General features: G+C 39.7%; 1 protein-coding gene and 1 pseudogene across 1 annotated transcript; both read left to right on the forward strand.

Moving 5' to 3' along the window:
* Positions 1 to 1,514: 1,514 nt before the first annotated feature.
* LOC118241592 (NACHT, LRR and PYD domains-containing protein 1-like) lies at positions 1,515 to 4,254 on the forward strand. Its single transcript, XM_035527539.1, has 6 exons — positions 1,515 to 1,524; positions 1,894 to 1,937; positions 2,362 to 2,472; positions 2,585 to 2,741; positions 3,487 to 3,525; positions 3,928 to 4,254. Exons 2-6 carry the CDS (start codon positions 1,905 to 1,907, stop codon positions 4,197 to 4,199), a joined length of 612 nt encoding a protein of 203 aa, XP_035383432.1. The 5' UTR covers positions 1,515 to 1,524; positions 1,894 to 1,904; the 3' UTR covers positions 4,200 to 4,254.
* A 4,828-nt stretch (positions 4,255 to 9,082) lies between these two features.
* LOC113568201 lies at positions 9,083 to 19,908 on the forward strand (annotated as a pseudogene).
* Positions 19,909 to 21,551: the final 1,643 nt, after the last annotated feature.

The following is a 21,551-nucleotide window of genomic DNA, read 5'->3' on the forward strand; positions in this document are numbered from 1 at the left end:
TCCCAATAACAAATACATTAGATTTGTCTTCATTTAGAGAAAGAAAACTGTAACCAATCCAGGATTTGTCCTCTAGACAATCAGAGAACTAGCATACCAAACAGAACTTTGAGGGTGAGTAGCTAAAGACATATAGAGCTGGGTGTCATCTGTATACTTGCGGAAGGAAATCTTTAAATCATTTTGTTTAAGATTCATTGATTGCCCTTCTTTCCGGTGTAGTGAATCTCCATGTGTGTGTAAGTGAGTCAGTACAGGAAAACCAAAGACTAGACCAAAATATAAAACCTAGAACATTGTCACGTCTACAGACCGGAACGTTCCCCGTTTCCCGGGCAACCTAGTTACTTCCGGGTTTTCGTCCGTCTCTATGGTTCCCTGTCTCCTCCCCTTAGTCCTCACCTGTTCCGAGTTTGTCCCTAATTGTCTTATTTATACCACGTTCCTACGTCTCTTGTTTGTCGGTCATTGTTTTGGTCATAGGTGTTTGTAGTTAGTGCTCGTTTGGGCTCGCTCTATGTGGTTCTGTTTGTTTCGGTCTCTCGCTTATTGTGTTTTTGGTCAGAATCCGTTTGTCCTAGATTCTCGCGCCTCTGTGTTTAGTTAGATCTCGTTTATCCTCGTGCATATGTGTTTAGTTATCTCCCGTTTAATCCTGCTTCCCCTTCCTCGCCCTGCATTCACATATGTTTTCTCCACGCGCTCTGTTTAGATATCTTCGTGATCTATGTTGCTTTAGTTGTCTAGTTCCGCTACCTATATCTTCGTCGCGAATGTTGTTCATCATTGTTGCTCTCAGTAAGTCTTTCTCTCTCTCTGTGTGTGTACGTGTGTACTTTGTTGCCCTCACTCTATTAGCCTGTTCCTCTTGTTTGTTTATCCTTGGTTCTAGTCGGTATTGTTAGTCTGTTTGTTAATAAAAACATTACATGATTCTATCCCACCGTCCCTTGTATTATGGCTTCCCAGAGTACTTTAGTTTCGTATAAACGGAGCACTTCGCAAGTGTGTTCGCTCAACACCCTCCCATCCCGCGTTACAAATATACATACATTCACAGTTCAGTTTGTGAGTTCAGCAAATGGAAAAATCCAGTCCAGTGTACTTTTTTAATCTACTGTTATTCACTTTAATAGGCCTCAACAGAAAGTAAAGTTTTCATTCCTAAAATGAAAGAAATCCATTTAGAGGGCATGCCTACGTCTACATACAGGTACTATTTGTTTATTACAGTTTTTACCATAACACAAACTGTTTAGCTGTGATATTCAACATGTTTTTGTATTCTGGGTTTTCTGACCTACAGCTTTCTGTGCCCTCATGCTGGTCAGTTCCAGTGTAAAATCACCAACATTGTGTTTGAGATGGAGGAGAAAGGGGAGGTGCAGTACAGAATCGTCTCCTGGGATACCCATCTCTTGGATGGCTTGGGTCACATGCAGCCTGCAGGACCCCTGTACGAAATAAACTGCTGTGAAGGTTCAGTCAGTCATCTACACCTGCCACACTGTGAGACAGTCTATGGTACAAAAAAAATCTTTATTTTTGGTGCATTTATTATTAAGATTTTTATTCTCCTATACTCAACCTGTATTTAGATTAATAATATTGCTGGAGTTGTATATTCAGCTGAATGCTATCAGTGTTCTTCACATTTGCCTGATCTGAACAAAACTGTTTTTTACCCTTTATGTAGGTTTAGTGTTCATGTGCGTTGAAGTTGGAAAATGATAATGATTTTTAAATTGTTAAATGATTTCTGAATTGTCAGCTTGTTGAAAAATCATCCCTTCGGTGGAATTTTCCTGCCTGATAGTTTAACCACTACTTGAAGACAATTCATGTTTAGATACTGTCTCTGAATAGGCTGTAATGTTTTCCTCTTGTTTACAGAAGAAAATCAGATGGAACTCACTGTGGCAAATTTTATTAATAAGGTAGAGACCTTAAAGCCACTGAAAGTGACAAACACACATGTGATTATTAGAATTCAGGATCACACCCTCTTTGGCCTCCTCAAAAACATGATCCATTACTCCAGCCCCATCAGTGCTCAAGTGTTGCTCTTCTATAAAGAAATGACTATTGAGAAAATCAGGAATAAACTGGACATACACTTGTTGCCAGGAAATGTACCAGCTGAAGAGGTAATCAGTATTTGTTAATGTAGTCATGAACAATATGTGACAGTGACTCCCCCTTGCTGGTGGTAGCCTCCTTAGTAATGAAAAGCAGTTGCACCTAGTGAATATCAGTGAATTGACCACCATGGAAGTAACTGTGGCGATCAGTTTTAGTGCGTTATGTAAATAGGAAATTTTATGTACCCCAGTGGCAAACATCCTGACACTTGTTATATAGGTGCAGAAAAAGCATGAAGGCAGTACATATTTTGAAACCAGCTCCAGATGCCAGCTGATTCCTGGTAGAAAATACAAAGCATCATGTGATCCATATGTACCCCAGCCAAAGGTAAACTACAACCTGAGCAATCTGATCAAAATGGATGAAACATTTGAAAGGTCTACAGTTGTCCTGTTTTCACACAGTTAACTTCTCTTCAAATGTTAATTTCCTTTTGAAGCATGCAGAGTTTGACAGTCACTATGGCCCCAACCATCACCCCACTTTTGTGGTCTTCTCTGAGGCTGACGTTGTTACAGTGAGTGTTTTAGATGAAGATGGAATGGAGGTGTGGGAGCCACATCAGGTCTTTATGATAAGTGAAAAAATGGAGAAATGTAAGTTGGATTTCTTTTACAAAGTTATTAACCGAATTCTCTAGTTTGTACTTCTTAGTGAGACGCTGCGTTAAAGGCATGATCATTATTAACCTCCCCCAGTTAACTAGTCACACTTCTCAGATGCATTTCAACCCAAGGTTTTGGTGAAAGATAGATGGAAAAATTAGCACTGGTACAAGACATTTTATAGTGTACAAGAAAAGGTAGATTTATTTCAATATGGTCAGTATGTATACTGTATATTCAAGTCCATTGCTGTAACAGTTATCGGAAGCTGTATATGTTCCGGTCTGCTTTTTAAAAATTTAAGTTAGTTTGGATTTTGAATAAGCTTTCTGTAGTTATTTGTTATTTGAACTCCATGTATGTCAGAGCCTTACTAGGAATGGCAGCTGTTGAAAAATAATTTCACCAGCTGTAAATAGTGTAAATGTTAAAATCTATAGATTTTTAAACTTTGTATGTGCTTCATGTTTCTGTTGGTACTACAGTTACATTAAAACTGTTGACATGCTGCAAGGAGCATGCATATTCAATACTTTTTTATTTTATTTTTTAAAATCTTGGCCTACAAACATAGGGCTGGTTTTCCCAGATATATTAATTAAGCTTGGGATAAATTGCAGTGCCAAAGGTTCACTACTGGCTCTTCTTTCGGTCAATGTGTAGACTTAATCTGTGTCTAGGAAACTAGCCTATAGTGTTTCGGACATTCAACAAGATGCTCTCTGTGTCACTCTAGGTCAGATTGCAGAGAAAACCCCACTCAAAATGCCAGCAGGTATGATGCTTCTTAATAAACTACAGGAATAAATAAACTAAACAAACTACTTGGTATAAATTAGGACCATCTGAGACTGTAACTGTCAGGTTGTCTCTTTGCTGGGAGTTTCTCAGTATTATTGAGTCTCAAACTCATAGTTAAAACTGATAGTTACCAAGATACAAATTACTGTCTAGTATTTTTTATGTGCAAACTAGTCTTCTCTAGACTTTCTAGTCTGCAGCCTATAGTTGTCATTATTTGCAGGCAACAATCAGAGCAATAAGCTGAGTCCATGTAAGTTAGGAACATTTAGTTTTCAGGCCAGTATAATGTTAATAAATGGGATTTGACTTATGATGTCTTTAGAATAAAGTTTAATCTGTACACATGAATGTGACTTGGGCCTTTGTGTTTCAGAAGTACACTTTGTGGATAAATACATGGACAAGCTCATCGGTCGAGTCACCTCAGTAATGGAGATAGCAGACTGTCTGCAAAGCAAAAACATGATTACTGATGAAACATATGACAAAATACACACTGAAAAAACCCCACAGGAGCAAATGAGGATCTTAAACCAAGCACTTAGGTCAGGAGGCCAAAACATGAAAGATGAATTCTATAAAATACTTAAAGAGAAGCAGCCGTTCTTAATAAAAGATCTGGAGTCTGAACCCAGCAAGGTGTAATCAAATATTTCATTAGAAGCTTTAACCATTTGGGACTGGCTGCCTTTGTAACCAAGTACAGAGATGTTCAATAGAATTAGATAACCTACATGCCATTATTAATACTTACAATTGCTTAAAACAAATGTCAATGTTTATAGTGTGAAAGCAGAATTTTTGAATTATTATTTTGAAGTAGACATGAGTTTATTATAATGAAATGTGTTAAAAAAAAAGAAATGCAGTGATACTGCAAAAACTAATTCTATAACATACAATCTAATAATAAATGGATTTTACTTTTAATAAGTGGTTTTATTTCATGTTTGAAGATACTGATCACCATTAGCCACTAATGTATCCCATAACAGTGTAAGGTGGGCTTGAAAGCAGGTCAGCTAGGTGACGACACCAATAGCCTACTGGAAAAGCAACCACGCTCTAACAATGGTGGGCCCGTGTGCAAAACAGTTAGATCTTGGATCAGGTAAAACAAAAGGAAAAAAAAGCTAAACACCACACCCAGCGTGGAAAAAGGGAGAACAAAGGATGCCACATGAAGAAATGGTAACCCCGATGCACTGTGGAAAACCAAACTAAAACTTCCCAAACAAAGCCAGAAAACAGGGAGGAACTTGAATGGCTAAGGGAAGCCTCAGGAGAGAGACAGACTTGAGAGGGAAAACTGGAGAGGAGAGAAGATGTGTAAAAGCACAAACACCCACACATACAAGAAGTGAGGTGTAGCAAGAGGGCTCACAGACCTCAATACCTGAAGTTACCAGCTAGGCACTTAGCTCAAAACTTTAGCAAAGATCCAACATTGAATGACTGGGTCACTGGGCTTTTATAAGGTCTAACCCACCTGTTGGGTGTTAAGCCTGATTATTGGTGTGATTGACTCGAGGCCTCCCTCTGGTGGCTGGAGGGGGCCTTGGCCTGCTGCCAACCCTTACACATACAGTATATTAAAACACTAAATGAACAGAAACTGAGAGTACCAAAAAAATTAGTGCTACAAACTATAAGTGAAGACAATGAAATGTCTGCAGAATTACCTTAGATTCGGCCTGATTGGCTTGTAAAATGTGATCTAATCTACTTCTAAGTCACACTAATGAATAAAAAATGTCTTTAGTAAACCATTTTACAAAGCTATATCATCAGTTAAGGGATGGTTTAAACATAAATGGTTATTGATGAACAAGTATATGAATCTCTTAGAAAATGATGGCTTTGAGAAAGGATAGGAAATTCCAGATATTTTCAAAGGATGAATCAACAGGTATGAACACAACTTTTTTAGAGGCTGGTTTTGGTTTCCTGAGGCCTTCTTTGACCTGAAACTTTGAAAGATTACTACTGGTCTGCATGCCAGCCCCGATGACTGTATTTAAAGGTGTTTGCAAATAATACACCTGGTTTGCATTGCAAAGTTTAGTTTTGTTTTTTTTTAATTAACTCCTATCGCACCTGTGCCCTCTAGCATGCCCACAGGGACCCAATTTGGCATAATCAAATAAATCACTAATATAAGTACCTGCATACCAATTTTCAGCCATTTATTTGCAACCATTCTCCAGAAATCCCACTCTGAATGCAGTGTTTTTTGGTAAATTTCGAGCATTTCATTCCTTTGTTGCAGTTTATTGTGAGAAAGTGTCTTGCATTTCTGGATGTAGCCAGGGGTGTTTCACCAAACTTGGCCCCAGATCAAGATGATATTAACAAAGATCATGAATGAATATGTATAAATTTAAGACAATTGATCAGAAATCGAAACTTTACTATTAGAAACTGTTTGGATGATGTTCCAGAATCAGCCATCATTTATGAACAGTATCAAATGTGATTTAAATGACATTAAGCGATATGAATCTATACCAAAACTGTACACAAACATAGGTAAACATTAACAAACGTTTAATAAGAAACCAATTGGAAGAAGAAGACAAGAAAAATAATAGTATGAATAATGTAACGTACAAAGAAAACATCATCAGTGAACACATACATCATTAACACACAATGACAGAACTTTAATTTGTATAATTTTACAGTTTAAAAACTAAAACCATGCCAACACTGGAGAGTAAAATCAAGGAAAAAGCTTATATTTACATGTATTTACATTACATATTTTTCAACTGAGCGGCCAGAAGCTTCAGGCTCCTGGTTGATATTCTGAGAATTGCAGCAATAGATTCTTGTGCACCTGTTGCAGTCTGTTGCATGGATTCAGTTTTTCAAGATCATAAAGATCTTGAGGAATGATGATGTGTCTTTATGATAATTCATTCAGTGTTTTTTATGATGAGTTCATTCAGAGTGTTGTTGATGACAAGTTGAAACTGAAGGTTCAACTCAGAAATTGTTGATATAATCCAATAGATCTCCAATTCTCAATTCCCCAAATTCATAGGTGTTGTGATTTACAGGTGTTGTAGGAGTGGGCAGTGTCCAGATCTGATCTTGCATGTTGATTCGGTTGTCAGTGCTTCTCTGTGAAAACAATGAGAACCTTTCCAATGCTTTCCTTAATACATAAGCCACTCCTTGTCCTCCAGAGAGTATGAAATGTATATTCTTACAAACTATTTTATTCAGACATAAGAACCAATATTATGCTAAACTGAGGAAATTAAGGTAAAATTCTGAAAATGTGGCCAAATGTTTCATTTCTGTTTTGGCTCAAGTGCTGCAGGGCAAGGAGCAGGACGTACAGACTCCCTTGACAGTGATAGACGTTTATTAACACACGTGAAAGTCAACGGCACTCACATAAACAGTGAACACGAATACGAATAACATGGAACATTGTGAACATAAACACAAACATAGTAAATGACAAAAGTAATGACGGACACACCGTCAGCACACACCAACCAAGATGCACGTACCAACAGCAGTTTAAATACACACAGACATCACAACACTAAACCATGTACAGGTGTGCGCTGACAACAGGGGCGTGGTTACTAACAAGACTAACAATGAACTCCCCTTGGTCATGCGGTTCAGCCCACTGCTTGACCAGTGGAAAGGGGAGCATACCGCGACAATTTCACAATCAAGTATAAAGAGTAAAGAGTCAAAGAAAGCTCTTGACTGCACTGGACTTAAGCTGGAATCCATTTTTTTATCATCATTCCCAGTGAATGACCCAGAGCAATCAGATGCCACAAAATCTGGCAGAATATGTGTTTATGCTTCATATTCCACAGTTCTATCTCACAACTCTGGATTCGGTTCTTCATTCCACTGCTGACTCTGCTGAAATACCCAAACCCAAGAGAACAATTAAGCTGCCCAAGTTCTTACGACAGGTTTTCAACAAATTAGATGAGATCAAAGAGGATGTGGATGGAATCAAACAGAAACGAACAGAGAATGAGATTAAAAAGAGAATGAGTTCCTTTCAGATGAGGTCTACCAAGTCAAAAGGGGGCAGTGAATTTGTATGTGTTGTTTTAAACTACATTTTGCACTGCCAGTAAAATCTTATTTTTATCCCTTTTCCAATATGTTTTTACTATGTACACTGTTTACATTTACTGTTACTTTTATGTATCTATATAACAGGGCCAGAATACATTAATCATCATTATTATATTATGATGTAAGGGAGGCCTATTTAGCCAAATGGCCAATTTTCATGTGCAAATTTCTTTGTTTTATATGATTTGGGTCTTAAGACAGAGGGCACATCCTGGAACATTAAGCATAAACACAATCAAACAAATGTTATGGGGGGGGGGGGTGTTTGCACTTTCTATCTCTGTCTAGTTGATGGAGTCAGAGGATACATTTAACTTCCCCTTTTAAATCCCATTTTACACCAGAAGCTACCCATGACACTTGATATTTCACACCATATGCAACTCAATCACAGTACTCTGCAGGGGGACACAATTTATTGCTTAAGTGACAATCAGAAAGAGCTTTATGTTTGTTAACAGTCATTGTGTTTTTCCCCCACATGTTTTAATCTAAAACACCTTCTGATCTGAGTAGTTTAGTCATAGTTTTCATTTAGGTGGTCTATATATATATATATATATATATATATATATATATATATATATATATATATATATATATATATATACATATTCTAACATATGTGCAAGGACAAGGCTAGAGGCAGAATGCAGATGCAGGAGCTTTTTTACACAGGAAACTGAACAAGGGAGGCAAATAAAACAGAGACACGAGGAAAACACTAAGGCAAAATAAAATATGAACTAAGCAAACAGATAAAACAAGGACAACAATGGCGAAACTGACAACAACTCCACACATGAGCAGACTTAACAAATAACCGACAACATGGGAAACAGGACAGGACCAAAAGGAGGAGCTAGGGACAATGAGATAGGACAGGAGACAGAACCAGAGAACATTGAGGAAGCTGATCTGGACACAGGAACTTGAGGGACACAAGTGGGCTAAACCATGAACAGGTAGCGGAGTTGGGACAGTTTGAGGGACAGAAGTCAGATGGGAAAAAGGAGTGGGACTGCAGACATGGCCGGAACAGGAGGACGGCACTGAAACAGGAGAAGAGAGGAGAAACATAGGGATTGGGCACAGCTGTGGGAACGGGGACAGGAACAGAAGCAAAGACAGAGGTAAGTATTTTCATCACAACAGAGACAGTCACAGGAGCAAAATAGACAATAGGCATGGTTACAGGTACTGGAACTGGCAAGGGAACACTGATGCCACTTGGTAGGGTAACAGGTTTCACTATGATAACAAAACAGGAACTGAGAAAACAGAAACAGACATGGGGGCATTAATGGGGGCTGGGTAGCAGTCTCAGGGGGCAGAGGAGTTCCAGGAATTGTACAAGGTGTAGACCTAGTAGCTAAATGGGCCTGATAGGTCACTGGCTGCGAAGTATGGCCAAAGAAGTTCGAGAGCACAGCATCTCTTTCGCCGGGGACTGGAGCTGGATCAGGATGGGAGGTGTCTCTCGCACTGGGGACAGGAGCTGGATCAGGATGGACGGCGTCTCTCGTGCCGGGGACAAGAGCTGCATCAGGATGGGCGGCGTCATCCATGCCAAGATCCACGTCAAGACCTCTTTCCAGTGTCCTCATGCTGGTCATTTCCAGTGTAAAATCAGTGTAAAATAATCACCCTTGTGTTTGTAGGGGAAAAGGGAGGTGCTGTACAGCATCATCTCCTGGGATACTCGTCTCTTAGATGCCTTAGGCCAGATGCAGTGTGCAGGACCCCTGTTCAATATAGACTGCTTTGAAGGTTCAGTCATTCATCTACACCTCCTCCACTTTGAGATACTTTATGGTTACTTGTTCTTTGATTGTACATAGCAGTGCAGGGACATAATATCGTAATTTCACAGTCTAACAAGTTTGATTACCCTGGTAGAACTTTTGAAATATTATATCTCGTGCTTCAAATACACTGAACAGATCATCCAATCAGATAATTATCAGACCCTTCATGAACTGGGAAGTGTCAGATGTTTTCATCTAGACACTAGAGCAAATATTTGTACAACACTCTGTCATTTCTAAAGTTGTTTTATGTCATACCTAATTCACGTCAAGGAGCTTTATCTGAAAAAAGAAGAAATATAGTTGAACATGTATAACAACTATAAATGAAGCAATGTCATTGTTTGCCATTTTCTGGTAATAATATTAACTCCCATTAGAATGACATTGATCTTCTTTGACTTTATGTACAAAATGTTATATAATTCTGGGTAAATACTTTAGGTCGAGAAAACTGAAACTCACTGAAATAATTTTTTTCTCCGGGAAACTTATTGCATGACTTGGAGAGAGATCATGAACTTATTCACTACAATTCAGGCTGCAGAAGAAATTAAGGAGGAGTGTGGGTGTGTATTTCATTCTCCATTCTGTCTTTTACAGAAAGGCAGAAACAGATAAGAAGAAGTTCTCATATGCGCTTCCTTTTTTGATCCTTTTACAATAAATACGGGATTGTACATATTATCTAAGCACGAGACGGAAGTACCAGAGGGAGATATCACCTTAATTTTTTTTTGTATTCCTGGAACTGTTACAACAGGTAAGACCATGCATTTGAAAAGACAAAGACTAAAATAAGATAAGATTCCTTTATTGAGCTCCATGGGGGAAATTTTGGTGATACGGCAGCTCCAGCACAGAATAAATATTTCAGGATTAATAAATAAATAAAAGGAGTAGAATAGAAACGCAACAAAATAAAATATAGATACAAACTATGTGGATATTTGCTATACTATATACAATTGCACAAGCGAAACCCCAACCATTAGAGGTATGCACTGACTAGAGATATGGAGCATAATGAAAGTGACACTGTGAGTATACCATATTGGACAATGCCATAGGATTGAGGAGACATTCTCATTAAAGGAGAACTAAGCAATGTTTCCAACCAAACAGCTCAAACACTGCATATAAAAGTGACTATTGTTGTTAAGTTTCTTATGTACTATACATTCCCCTAAGATGACAGCTTAAATCGGTTTGAGGTCTTTGAATAAACCACTCTAAAATGGTTCATAGTATATGGTATATCAGATAACATGTATAGTATGTATACAAGTATTGTATAGTATATCCGATAACAATAAAGATCTACTTGATTTGGCTTGCCTTGAACTTGACTAAGGGGTTAATAAAGTGGAGCTACTGTGGGTGTGGGAGAACTTTGTATTGCATTCTGGTATTTTCAGAAAGGCAGAAACAAGTACATTTACATTTACAGCATTTAGCAGACACTCTTATCCAGAGTGACTTACAAAAGTGCTTTGCCATTTACTCATAGAATATATCTTAGTACAGTACAGTAGGTTAGAGTCCAACATACCAATGAACTAGAATTCTGTAGAATACAGGGATCAATGCAGATACCTGGAAGTACAAAATACATAAGGTCTATCTTAAACTATGATATTTGCAATAAACAATAAGTGCTAGAGTTTGTTAAAAAACATAAACAATACCCTACAAGGAGAAATACTCATTTGAGAGGTACTCATTTGGATTATGAATATTTTTCTAGTTGTTTTATGAATTACAGAAATGCATTTAAAAAAATCCTAAACTACTACTAGGTTTTAGTCTTTATTCTGTAAAAAAGTGTCATGGTATGGCCCCCTCCTCCCAGGTGTCTCCGTGTGTGTATGTTCATTTGTATGGCAACGCCTCCCCATGTATCACACCTGTGCCTCGTTATTGTCGTTATTGTGTGCGTATATGAAGTCTTGTGTAATAGTGTGTGTTTGTTGATGATTAACCTTACATCAGCCTGTGAGCTATGTCATCTTTGGTGTGTGTGTATATATGAACGTATCATTGTGTTCTATGTGGCTCGTTCCTGCATCCTGCTTAACCTCCCTGCGTTACAATATGTAGTATATTCTAACTGTATGTTAATAGGGGACCTGTTTTCTAGCCTATTGTTCTAAACGTTTATGAGCAGTTCTCTATTTCATATTCAAAGTAGATATAGAATACCACCATTATGTCTGAATGCATTTAAAGTGAGATTAAACATGTTCCTTTGATTTTATTAATGCTGTACTCCTAGAGATGTAGTACATGAGTCTGGTCTGTCACAAGACCATAAATTAATAGTCTCTGTCTCAGGCTTGACAAAACTTGGATTCATTCTTGTCTCAGTATCAGGTAAAGTAGACTGTAAATCATTCTCAAGACCAGCTTAGTGTAATGTCTCCCTGTGGTAATTAGAATCTAAACTTTTATTTCTGTTATTGTTAGAGATGGCACTGGTTCAATAACACATATATGAATCAGGTTGATAGCAAAAAATACTTGATTAGATATTGGTAAAAAGTTCTTAAGGAAAACGATTTGATACAATCCGAAATGCAGCCTGAAAATAGCACAGCAGTGCTTTGCAGCAGCGCACCACCTGTAACCACAGCCAGATTAGTTTGAGCAGGTCACATGATAACAACTAGGCTAATTTGACGATATCCAAAAAACAGTGAAAAATCAGTCCAGGTGGAAAACAGAAAGGTAACAAGATATGGTAGACAAAATCAAAGGTAGCATGGAAATGTTTCTTTTCCTGTTACAATTGACTTTGTTTGCCCTATCCTGTTGTCTTTCTGGTTTTGTTTGCCTGGTCGAGGAGCATCTAGAAGAATAGGGAAACCACTTGTTATGCCCAAGACAATATTTCACCTTGAGTGAAAAATATGATATTAAATAGATACACATAATGAGCGACACGTGAATTCAATGGTTCGGTATTGAGGATCATGTGAGTATGTGCTTGGGAAATTGGGATTTGTAATCAGGTACACTGTTGGAGGTGGGCGGCTGCCTGATATAAATGAAGTTCATGGATAGGGAAAAGAGAAAAAGCAGCAGAAACCTGACAGAAAGTGAGCTGGAGAAGAAAAAGTATAACCAAACAAATAAAGCATTTTCCTTCTCTAAATTCCTAAAGTTAATGGCTCAACACTACTTTTGCCATTAAAGCCACTACACACGATGTAACCTCATGTAGCAGAGTGGTCCAGTACTACATGGAATGTATCGTGATGACAGTGCCAATAAATGTGAAGTTCATCAAGCTGACACTCATTTATCATGTTTGGTAAAGACTTACTACCTCCTAACAAACTTGCTGTGGTTGAGATAATAAAATATCAGGCTAATAAAGTTCAGTGAGATAACAAATAAATGGCACTTGTTTTTAAATCTGTGAATATTTCAAGCCTCATCTACTATGGCTTTATGTGGTCTTGATTTGACTTAATTTAAAGCTGCAATAGAACTAAGAAGAACTTGCAGTTTGTTGAAACATCAGCTTGATCTAATGTCAATGTGGACTTAGCTTTTCTTAGCTTGATTTAGCTGATTGATAAGGGAAGAGGCAAAGCTAAGATAATACCTTACTTTGAGACCCTGAAGCATCAAAGTCAACTAATTGCCTCTTCCAAGGACTGCTATGAATGGTTGGTGAACCATATGGTAAAGAATCACAGTGAGACCTGGCCCAATATTAGCTGGTACATGCAGGCATCACCAGAATACAAGGAATATGTCTTTTTAGAAGGTACAGCCAAGCTAAAAAAGCTTTTCCAGCAGCATATTCATCGCCTGAAACGGGAGCACATTGAAAGATGTCATAAAGGATACATGGTCTGGGCTGGGGTACAGAAGGTGCTTGAGTCCAAAGAGGACTTTGACCATTGGTTTGTGGTACTGGAGGATGCACCATGGGAGGACACCCTGCATCTTGACAATATGGAAAATGAACGAATGCCCTTTGATGTGCTGGACATGATTGCAGCAGATATCATCTTTGATGCACACCTTGAACATTTGCGGAACGAGTGCCGGCGTGCCGAAATGCATCATGAGTTCAAGATGAAACTAGCATCCTTTTGTCACCCCTGGTAAGCATTGGAAAGAAGCACACAGTTTCATAATGAACAAAGATTTATACCAGTGCCTAGAGGGGCCAGAATACTTGGACATGTATAACAGGCACTAGAAGGTGATCATTGACAGGGCAAAGGAGGATTTCCAGGAACTTCTGTTGGAGTATTCTGAGCTGTATTATGAACTTGAAGTAGATGCCGAGCCAAGTAAAGAAAAGATGGGAGCAATTCCAGAAGTACTGGGGGATGAGCAACACTTCAAGGCATTACAGAAGCTACAGGCTGAGAGAGATGCTTTAGTTCTAAAGCACATTCATTTCATCTACCACCCAACTAAGGATACCTGCCCTAGCTGCCCACACTGTGTTGACAACAAGATTGAACAAATATTAGCCTTGTGCTTCCCCACACTCTACCCTTCCTTTGGAAAGTCCCACATAAATAAAAGCAAAGCAGACAGGATAAACCTAGTTATCTTGGGTAAAGATGGTTTAGCAAGAGAGTTAGCTAATGAGAGTCGGTCTTTGTGTACCAATGATGACCGCTATGTGCTTGATGGTAAAATGTATGAGCTAGTACTTAGGCCCATTGAGGGCAATGTGAGGCTTCCTGTCAACTCCTTCCATACAACTACTTTCACACCTCGTGGGTGCCTGTGTTTGTACAATTCCAAAGAGCCTTTGCCTTATGTTATGGAGAATATTGAGAAGTTGTGAGTCCTCACTTGACAGAAGGGAGAACCATATAGCCCAACTTCCTCTGTCTCTTTTGTTAATCACAAAAAGAGGAGTGGAAGCACTGGGTGACATTGGTGGGGAGACTGCCCAAACCCTAATCTCCCAGGGCCAGAAGGTAGCTCTAAGACTTCAGTGTCATTTTTTGGAACCTGCCTCACCTGGTTCAGGATATGGGTGAAATGTGAATGAAAGACAGATAAACCAGGTCTTAAGGGGTCTGTAGGACTCTAGGAGAAATGTGTTCTGTAGCAGTTCCCTGCTTCCACCCGCTCTGCCTCCAAGCATCAGAGATTTACAGCAGGATTAGAGTCCAGAGGCAGACTTGCATATTGTCATGTGCCTAATGTGTGGAGATTCCAATGACATAGATCAACTTCTCGCACCATTCTTGCTGCCTCAGCACTGCAGACCAACATCTCCCCACTGCAGCAGTACATCAGTGCTGCTGGAGCAGATAGTCAGTGGCCACAGACAGACAATAGAACTGTCTCTGCTGTCCTATCATGCTTCCTTTACCATGTATGAGAGTTGGCTGGTACATGGGTATATAGGTGTTTACTTTTCTTGTCGTAAGGCCTCATTGGAAACGTTGTGTGCCTTCCTCTGTGAGGTTCCCGATATCATTCCAGTCCAGCTGCTAACTGTAGGGGAAACCCAGGCAGAGTTCACAGACTCTGATTATGCATGAGAACTACTGGTCCAGAGTGAGGAACTAGCACATGAAATTGAGAGCCGTTTTGCCAGTGTGGTCTGTGGACCAGGAGGAGTCGTTGGAGGACATCACAGAATAGACCTCCTACAACCCTCCTTAATGGAGGTGGTGGAGAAGAGAACTCTTGTTGAGGCCACACACATGTAGGATAATGTTGCAGAGGCCTGTAGCACAAATGAGAATGTGTATTCACCTCATTGTGGCTCCCCTAGTCCTGTCACGATGCTGTTAGACTCTAAAGCGGACACGGAAGCATCCCCGCCATGATGGTACATTCACCTCTCATAGTGGATTCAGACTGTCTGACCTGGATTCAGCTGACATGTTCTCTGTCATCTCTGAACTTAGCACCTTTGAAAATAAGATGAACCACAAAGCCCCTCTACAAGTGAGGCCCAGACCTAGTGTCACATTTGACCTTAGAAAGCACAACTTTAACCCCTATACAGATCCAGTCAGCCATCGGTGGTATCTTACTTCTAATGTGACCTGGCCTCTTGGTGGGGATGTTGTCTACGATCCTTCTGACTATGCTGAGCCTATGGATGCTGTTACCAAACTGAGACACAGCCATGAAGAGAACATCTACTCTGTGCCTCATGACAGCACACAGGGTAAGATTATAACCATCCATAACTCCAACAGGATGCACTCTAATGGAGGTGGTTACGGCTCTGACAGCTAAAGGGGATGGCAGCTTTTTAGAGCATTGGCGCAAGTTCTCTGCGGCAGGTGTGAAGCCTCGGCTTTACCGGGATCGCTCCAAGCGATGGGGCAAGTTCAGCAGCTTCTGAAGACAAAGGAGGATGAAGTAACACCACTGAAGGGAGAAACACTTATTGAGCAAATAGATGATCCAAAGAAGAAGAACATTCTGAAGAGCCTTCGCCGACCAGGCAAAATAAATTAATTACACACTGCTTTACGTTACTTTACTTTACACTCTATTTTTACTTCTTTATTGTACTGTAGCAGGCTTCCACCCTGCAAATACCTTTTAAGCTTAAGGTTCAAATGTACTAAACCCAAATGTCTATTTATACGTTTGCTCTCCAGAAAACCAGGCTAATGCCCCACCACTCAATCTCTAAACCTCTGGAGAGTAATTACTTTGGGGTGCCTTTGGTAAATGTTGTGTCGCCTGACCGACCCATCCCACTGTTCATTGGCAAATGCATCTGCTTCACTGAGGCCCCAGGTAATATTACAGCTTATGTTATTTCACTGTTTTCTTTCAAGTGAAAGGGTGTCTTTAGTATAAGAGACTGGACATGCAAACACACTCAGACACAGCACTCAAGTGCCACTGTAGAGTTCTTAGTGTTCAGATCAAGTTCTGCACAAGGCAGAACTTGAGTAGTTTTCAATGTTCAGGCAATGTTACAGACCCAGTATTATGGACTCTGCTGAACCATAATAGGTTATGGCATTAGCTGAATTGAATGCTTTAGATCAGGCAAAATTAAATTGCGCTAGGTTTTATGTACCCAGGGCAGAGGCTGAGGAGCTGAGAAGTACTTGTTTGGAAGTGTTTATTTTTTGTGGCGTGCTATTTTGGCAAGTAAGGATCTGAATGTCTCTGGACCTGAGTGACCCATCTCACTGTGTGTGTGGGTGTATATGAGTGTAACTGTCAGGTGTATCTCATTGCATAGAAAGCAGTACGTATCACAGCTTTTAATTTTATGTAGATTTCCTTGAGAACATTCAAGAAATGCTCTCTTTTTTCATACAAAAAAACTGAACATTTTTAATTTGTTTCTCAATAATTTTGATAAAACAACACAAGTTATCCGTTAGCATTATTAGGTGCTTTTTTGTTTTAGTACTGCATCACTGTTAATTTCTAAATGGTGTAATAGGATCCAATTTTCCCCAGTCTACCACTGAAGAACATCTTACATAATGTCTGCCCAGTGTACAAAACATATGATTTTGCATGCAAACAGAAAAACAGGGAAGCGAGATTATCAAGAAAAAACTATGCTTTAGTGCTTTTATTGTGTTTAATATGAACACATATAAAAGAAAAATTCAGTTTCCTCTTGCCCACATGGTTAAATGTTAACCTTTCTCTCTCTCTCCCTTTCTCAGCTTTGACTACAGAGGGTATATATAGGGTGTGTGGAAACAAGGTGGAGATGGAAAGCATGCAGAGGCAGTTTGAACAGGGTAGGTTCAGATTGTCTGTAAAATCACCTAACTGATGTTTCCAAAAAAAGGGAACTTAGGAGTGGGTGTTCCCCACTGGGGCAGTGGTAGTTCAGTGGTTTAGGTACGTGACTTGTAATCAGACGGTTGCTGGTTCGAGCTTGACTGCTGCCAGGTTTCCACTTTTGGGCCCCTGAGCAAGGCTGTTAATCCTCAAGTTGTACTCGGTCATAATTGTAAGTTGCTTTGGATAAAAGCATCTGAATGTCAAATGCAATGTTTTTTCCTGACCTTTTTGACTTTTTCCAGTTTTGCACTGTAAACACTATTCATGTTTTGCGTAATTAGCCTGTTCATAGTAGAAATGAGTGTAGGTTAATTACCCAAATCTTTGCCCAAGCATGGCTGATGAATTTCAAAATGAATCTAAGTGTTCCTCATTCAAGAAAGCTGACAGGTTCTGAACTGTTTTTTTGATGTGGGTTAATGTGATTGTCATGTCACAATTAGCAAATGCTTGTAACTTCAGGAAAATTGTCATGGATGACCTGTATAAATGGAAAGGATTTCACAGTAGTGACCCAACTAAAATGTGAAGTATAGTTTTTGTGATGTTTTGAGGATAAGCACGTTGCTGGGACGAAGCACGATAACACACAAATTTATTCTTACGAACATGCGACACTTACGACTTCCTTAAACGCTATGCACAACTCAAACACCAACAACATGCATTAAAACACAGGAGACATATATACACTCAAGATGATTACAGCTAACACAGAACAGGTGAATGACACGGGAGGGCGTGTCAACAGAGACGAACACACACACGAAGACGTCTAAGGAGGGGCTGGGACAATAATGTGACAGTTTTGTGTCTAGATGAATCAAAAATTGAGCTTTTTGACCAAATTTCAAAAGGTTAGGTGTGGCACAAACCTAACACATCATAACCCTCGACTAATACCATCCCAGCAGTGCAGTACAGGGGGGACAGCATCATGATGATTTCCTCAATTGCGACTGTCTATGCTATTAAAATGTAAGGGTGGATGGGTGGTGCACAATACAGAGGTAAACTGCAAGACAGTCTGTTAGAAAACTAAAAAACCTTGGAGAAGCCAAAAGGGTTTATAAAGGCCTATAATGGCCAGATCAAAGGCCAGATCTCGATCCAAGCAAGAATCTTTGACACTACTTGAAAATTGTGGTCCACAAGCATAATCCAACCAAGCTTAATTTGCCTCCTGGGGCAAATATATCCGGATGAATTGCTGTCAAAAATGATCCAAGTTAGTACAAACTTACCCCAACAGAATAAGATAATATTGCAAGAAAATTTACTTTAGGAGCATATTGGTTTTGCATTTAAAAAAAACTGTTTGCAACACTTGTGTTAAAGACTTTAAAAAATGGCCTGTAATCCAGGTAAGTCTGATGAGGATTTAAGATGTTTGAATACTTGGCACGGTACTGTATAATTAAGTACAATTTTCCCAACACTTTTGGATTTATACTACATCTCTCTGTGATGATGATCATTGTACAGTCATTTGTATAGTCTTCACTGGCAGCTGGAAGTTTTCATTCACTGTTGTCCAATGTGACTTTGTCAGTTTGATTGTTGGCGCTACATTCTCTTAAGCCTAAAAATTCTCAGGGTACTTTCATTGTGGATTTTTCATATCAGCAGTGTTATTTAGTCTTGAGAGTAGTGTGAATGGGTCTGGAAGGCCACCTCTTGACAGTTTCCTAGAGATGTAATGCCTATATCTGAAAGTGCTGCAGCTAGCTTTTGCTCTGACATGCCTGATGTAAATCATGATGGGCTCACGCTCCTGAGCCGAATCAGTTGTGTACACACACAACCGATGATGCATTGTGCAGGCCTGTCTAGCTCTTCACTGTGAAACAGCATCACAGAATGGCAGACCCAGAAATAGCACTAACAGGAAGAATGGTAAATGAGGGGGCATTGGTTTTATTTGAAAGATTAGAATCACAGTAATGGTTTATTTTATACCAGAAATTAACCAAAGGGCAGGTTCATAATCTTTGTTAGTGTCTTATTTGCAAAAGCTTATAACTCCCAATAAATACAGTTCACGTAAAACCAGAGAGCACTCAGAAAGACTTCAAACATGTCTGTCTTTGCAGAGATAAATGAGCGGGAGCAGAGGCTGCAGACCATGAAGGACATCGTGAGGAGATTTCCCCTTGAGAACTATGAAGTCTTTAAGCACGTCATGGGCCACTTGAGCAAGTATGCATGTCACTGCTTTGGTTCTTGACTCTTGTTATTTTGCTCTAAAACTTTGGCTCCTAGCTACAAACGCTCTGGGACCATTGGTGCTTCCATTTTCCACTTCTCCCACATGTCAGGAGTTCAATAAAGCATTTTGTCTCTTTCTGTTACTTCCTATCCTCCATCTTTCTTTTATTTCATTCCCCAGAGTCAGCCAGTGGAACCGAGTGAACCTGATGACCAGCGAGAACCTGTCTCTCTCTTTCTGGCCAACTCTGATGCGACCCGACTTCACCACAGTGGATGCGCTGACAGCCACAAGGACCTACCAGACAATCATCGAGACCTTCATCCATCAGTGCGCCTTCTTCTTCTACAACCAGGCGGCTACAGAGTCACCCACTGGGCCCTTTGGCCTGCCCGGACACGGGGCATCTGTGTCTTTGTCCTGGATTTTCCTCCTTCATCTGTGAGATTGCATCTGAACTCTGATTGCAGCCATTAACCTGTGTGATGGTTATTTCTGTGCAGTCCTCATTACTCAGGCCCATGCAGCGTTCCTGTTCACTGCTCCTGAGTCTCGTCCACCACCTCAATTTTCCAGAGCGTTACACAAAACCATATGATGTCTAAAGATAGAGTGGCTCAGTGTGTGTAGATTGTAAATGACTTCACTATTCTCGTAAGATGTGTTCTGGAACAGATTTGCATTGTACACATTTTACTTGAAATATCCCTTCATTTTCCCCTTTAAGCCAGCCTGTGACGTTATGAGGAGAGGCAGGATGCGGTGACGAGGCACGATGACAGAAACACACTTTTATTCGTACGCACAAGCAAAAACACATGACAAACCCAAACGATAAATACATCTCACGAAGCACATTTCAAACACCAACAACACGTATTACAACACAGGAGACATATATACACTCAAGACGATTACACATAATACAGAACAGGTGGACGACACGAGAGGGCGTGGCAACAAAGATGAACATATACACACGAAGACGTTTGAGGAGGGGGCAGGGCCATAACGTGACACAGCCAAGGTACAGTAGCTTAAGTACCAAAGTCATGCTCAGTGGCCACCTGACTAGAGTCAAACATGAATGTGGATGGGGTAAAAAAGAATTTCCCACAGGTCCCAGTACTTGACACATTCATCACACATGCCTTTCTGAAAAGAAAATCAACTTCTTGGATGAAGGAATTAAATGCTTTTGATCTCATTCACTCTAAAACTGCAGTCCCACAGCCAGTTGAGCCCGTTGAGACCTGTACTCCAGCTCTGGAATTCTGCATAAGGTTGAGAATTTCATCTGAAGTCTGTGTTCATGTTTGTTCCTTCTGTTCTATGCAGCAGAATCTCTGATATTAGGTTCCCAATGGGAACTGTCATTTCTTGGTGTCATAGCGTACTCCAGAAGGCTGTTGTGGATGTTACTCTGGTGCTTTCTGTTGATCTTCATGAAGTATTTTGGTACAGGAGTGCTTTTTTAGTTTCACCTGACCACCTGACCCATGATATGTAAGATCAGGACGTGACAGGAGGTGACATGATTTCTTTTTCTGGGAACACCGTCCCTGAATTCCAGAAAGACTAACAAACTTTGATATGAACTATTCAGCTGTTCACTGCTATTAAGTGGGTTGAGGTAAGATCTTAATGCTGCAAGGCTTTTTTGAAAACCAGGCCTGTGACGTTTTTCTGCTGTAGGTAGAACGGTCATCTATTGCTGCCTGGTGGTGTTGGTATGAAGTGCAGATATGAATCAGGTATTTCAATTATAAAAAAAACCCCAAAAACAACATTTTTATCATGGTTACTATTAAAGTAATCAGATATAGTATTTTGGGCCTTTCAGAAAACTTCATTCAAAATGTTATTTTGGGGGTAAATGTTTATTTCGTTTTACCAAATTTTGCTTCTGGTTCCCCTAGAATTTAATACCTTTGCCTTTAATTTACTGTGAGAATAGCGCCCCTTGCTGTTAACAGTGAATTTGAATCATGTGAGGTTATGTGGAGAGAGACTGCATCATTTTTTCAGCTTCTAGAACAATTAAGGCAGAAGAAGACTTTGGCACAAATGTTTGCTAATTTTAAGAAT

The sequence above is a fragment of the Electrophorus electricus genome, chromosome 6, assembly GCF_013358815.1.
Source record: "Electrophorus electricus isolate fEleEle1 chromosome 6, fEleEle1.pri, whole genome shotgun sequence".
NCBI lineage: Eukaryota > Metazoa > Chordata > Actinopteri > Gymnotiformes > Gymnotidae > Electrophorus > Electrophorus electricus.

What these genes read in the sequence shown, in the direction of transcription:
- LOC118241592 (XM_035527539.1), top strand. Translation starts at nt 1,905, where the DNA reads ATGGAACTCACTGTGGCAAATTTTATTAATAAG. An exon ending in TGGCAAATTTTATTAATAAG is followed by an intron (nt 1,938 to 2,361) that starts GTAGAGACCTTA and finishes CTTGTTATATAG; the next exon opens with GTGCAGAAAAAGCATGAAGG. An exon ending in AAGTGAAAAAATGGAGAAAT is followed by an intron (nt 2,742 to 3,486) that starts GTAAGTTGGATT and finishes GTGTCACTCTAG; the next exon opens with GTCAGATTGCAGAGAAAACC.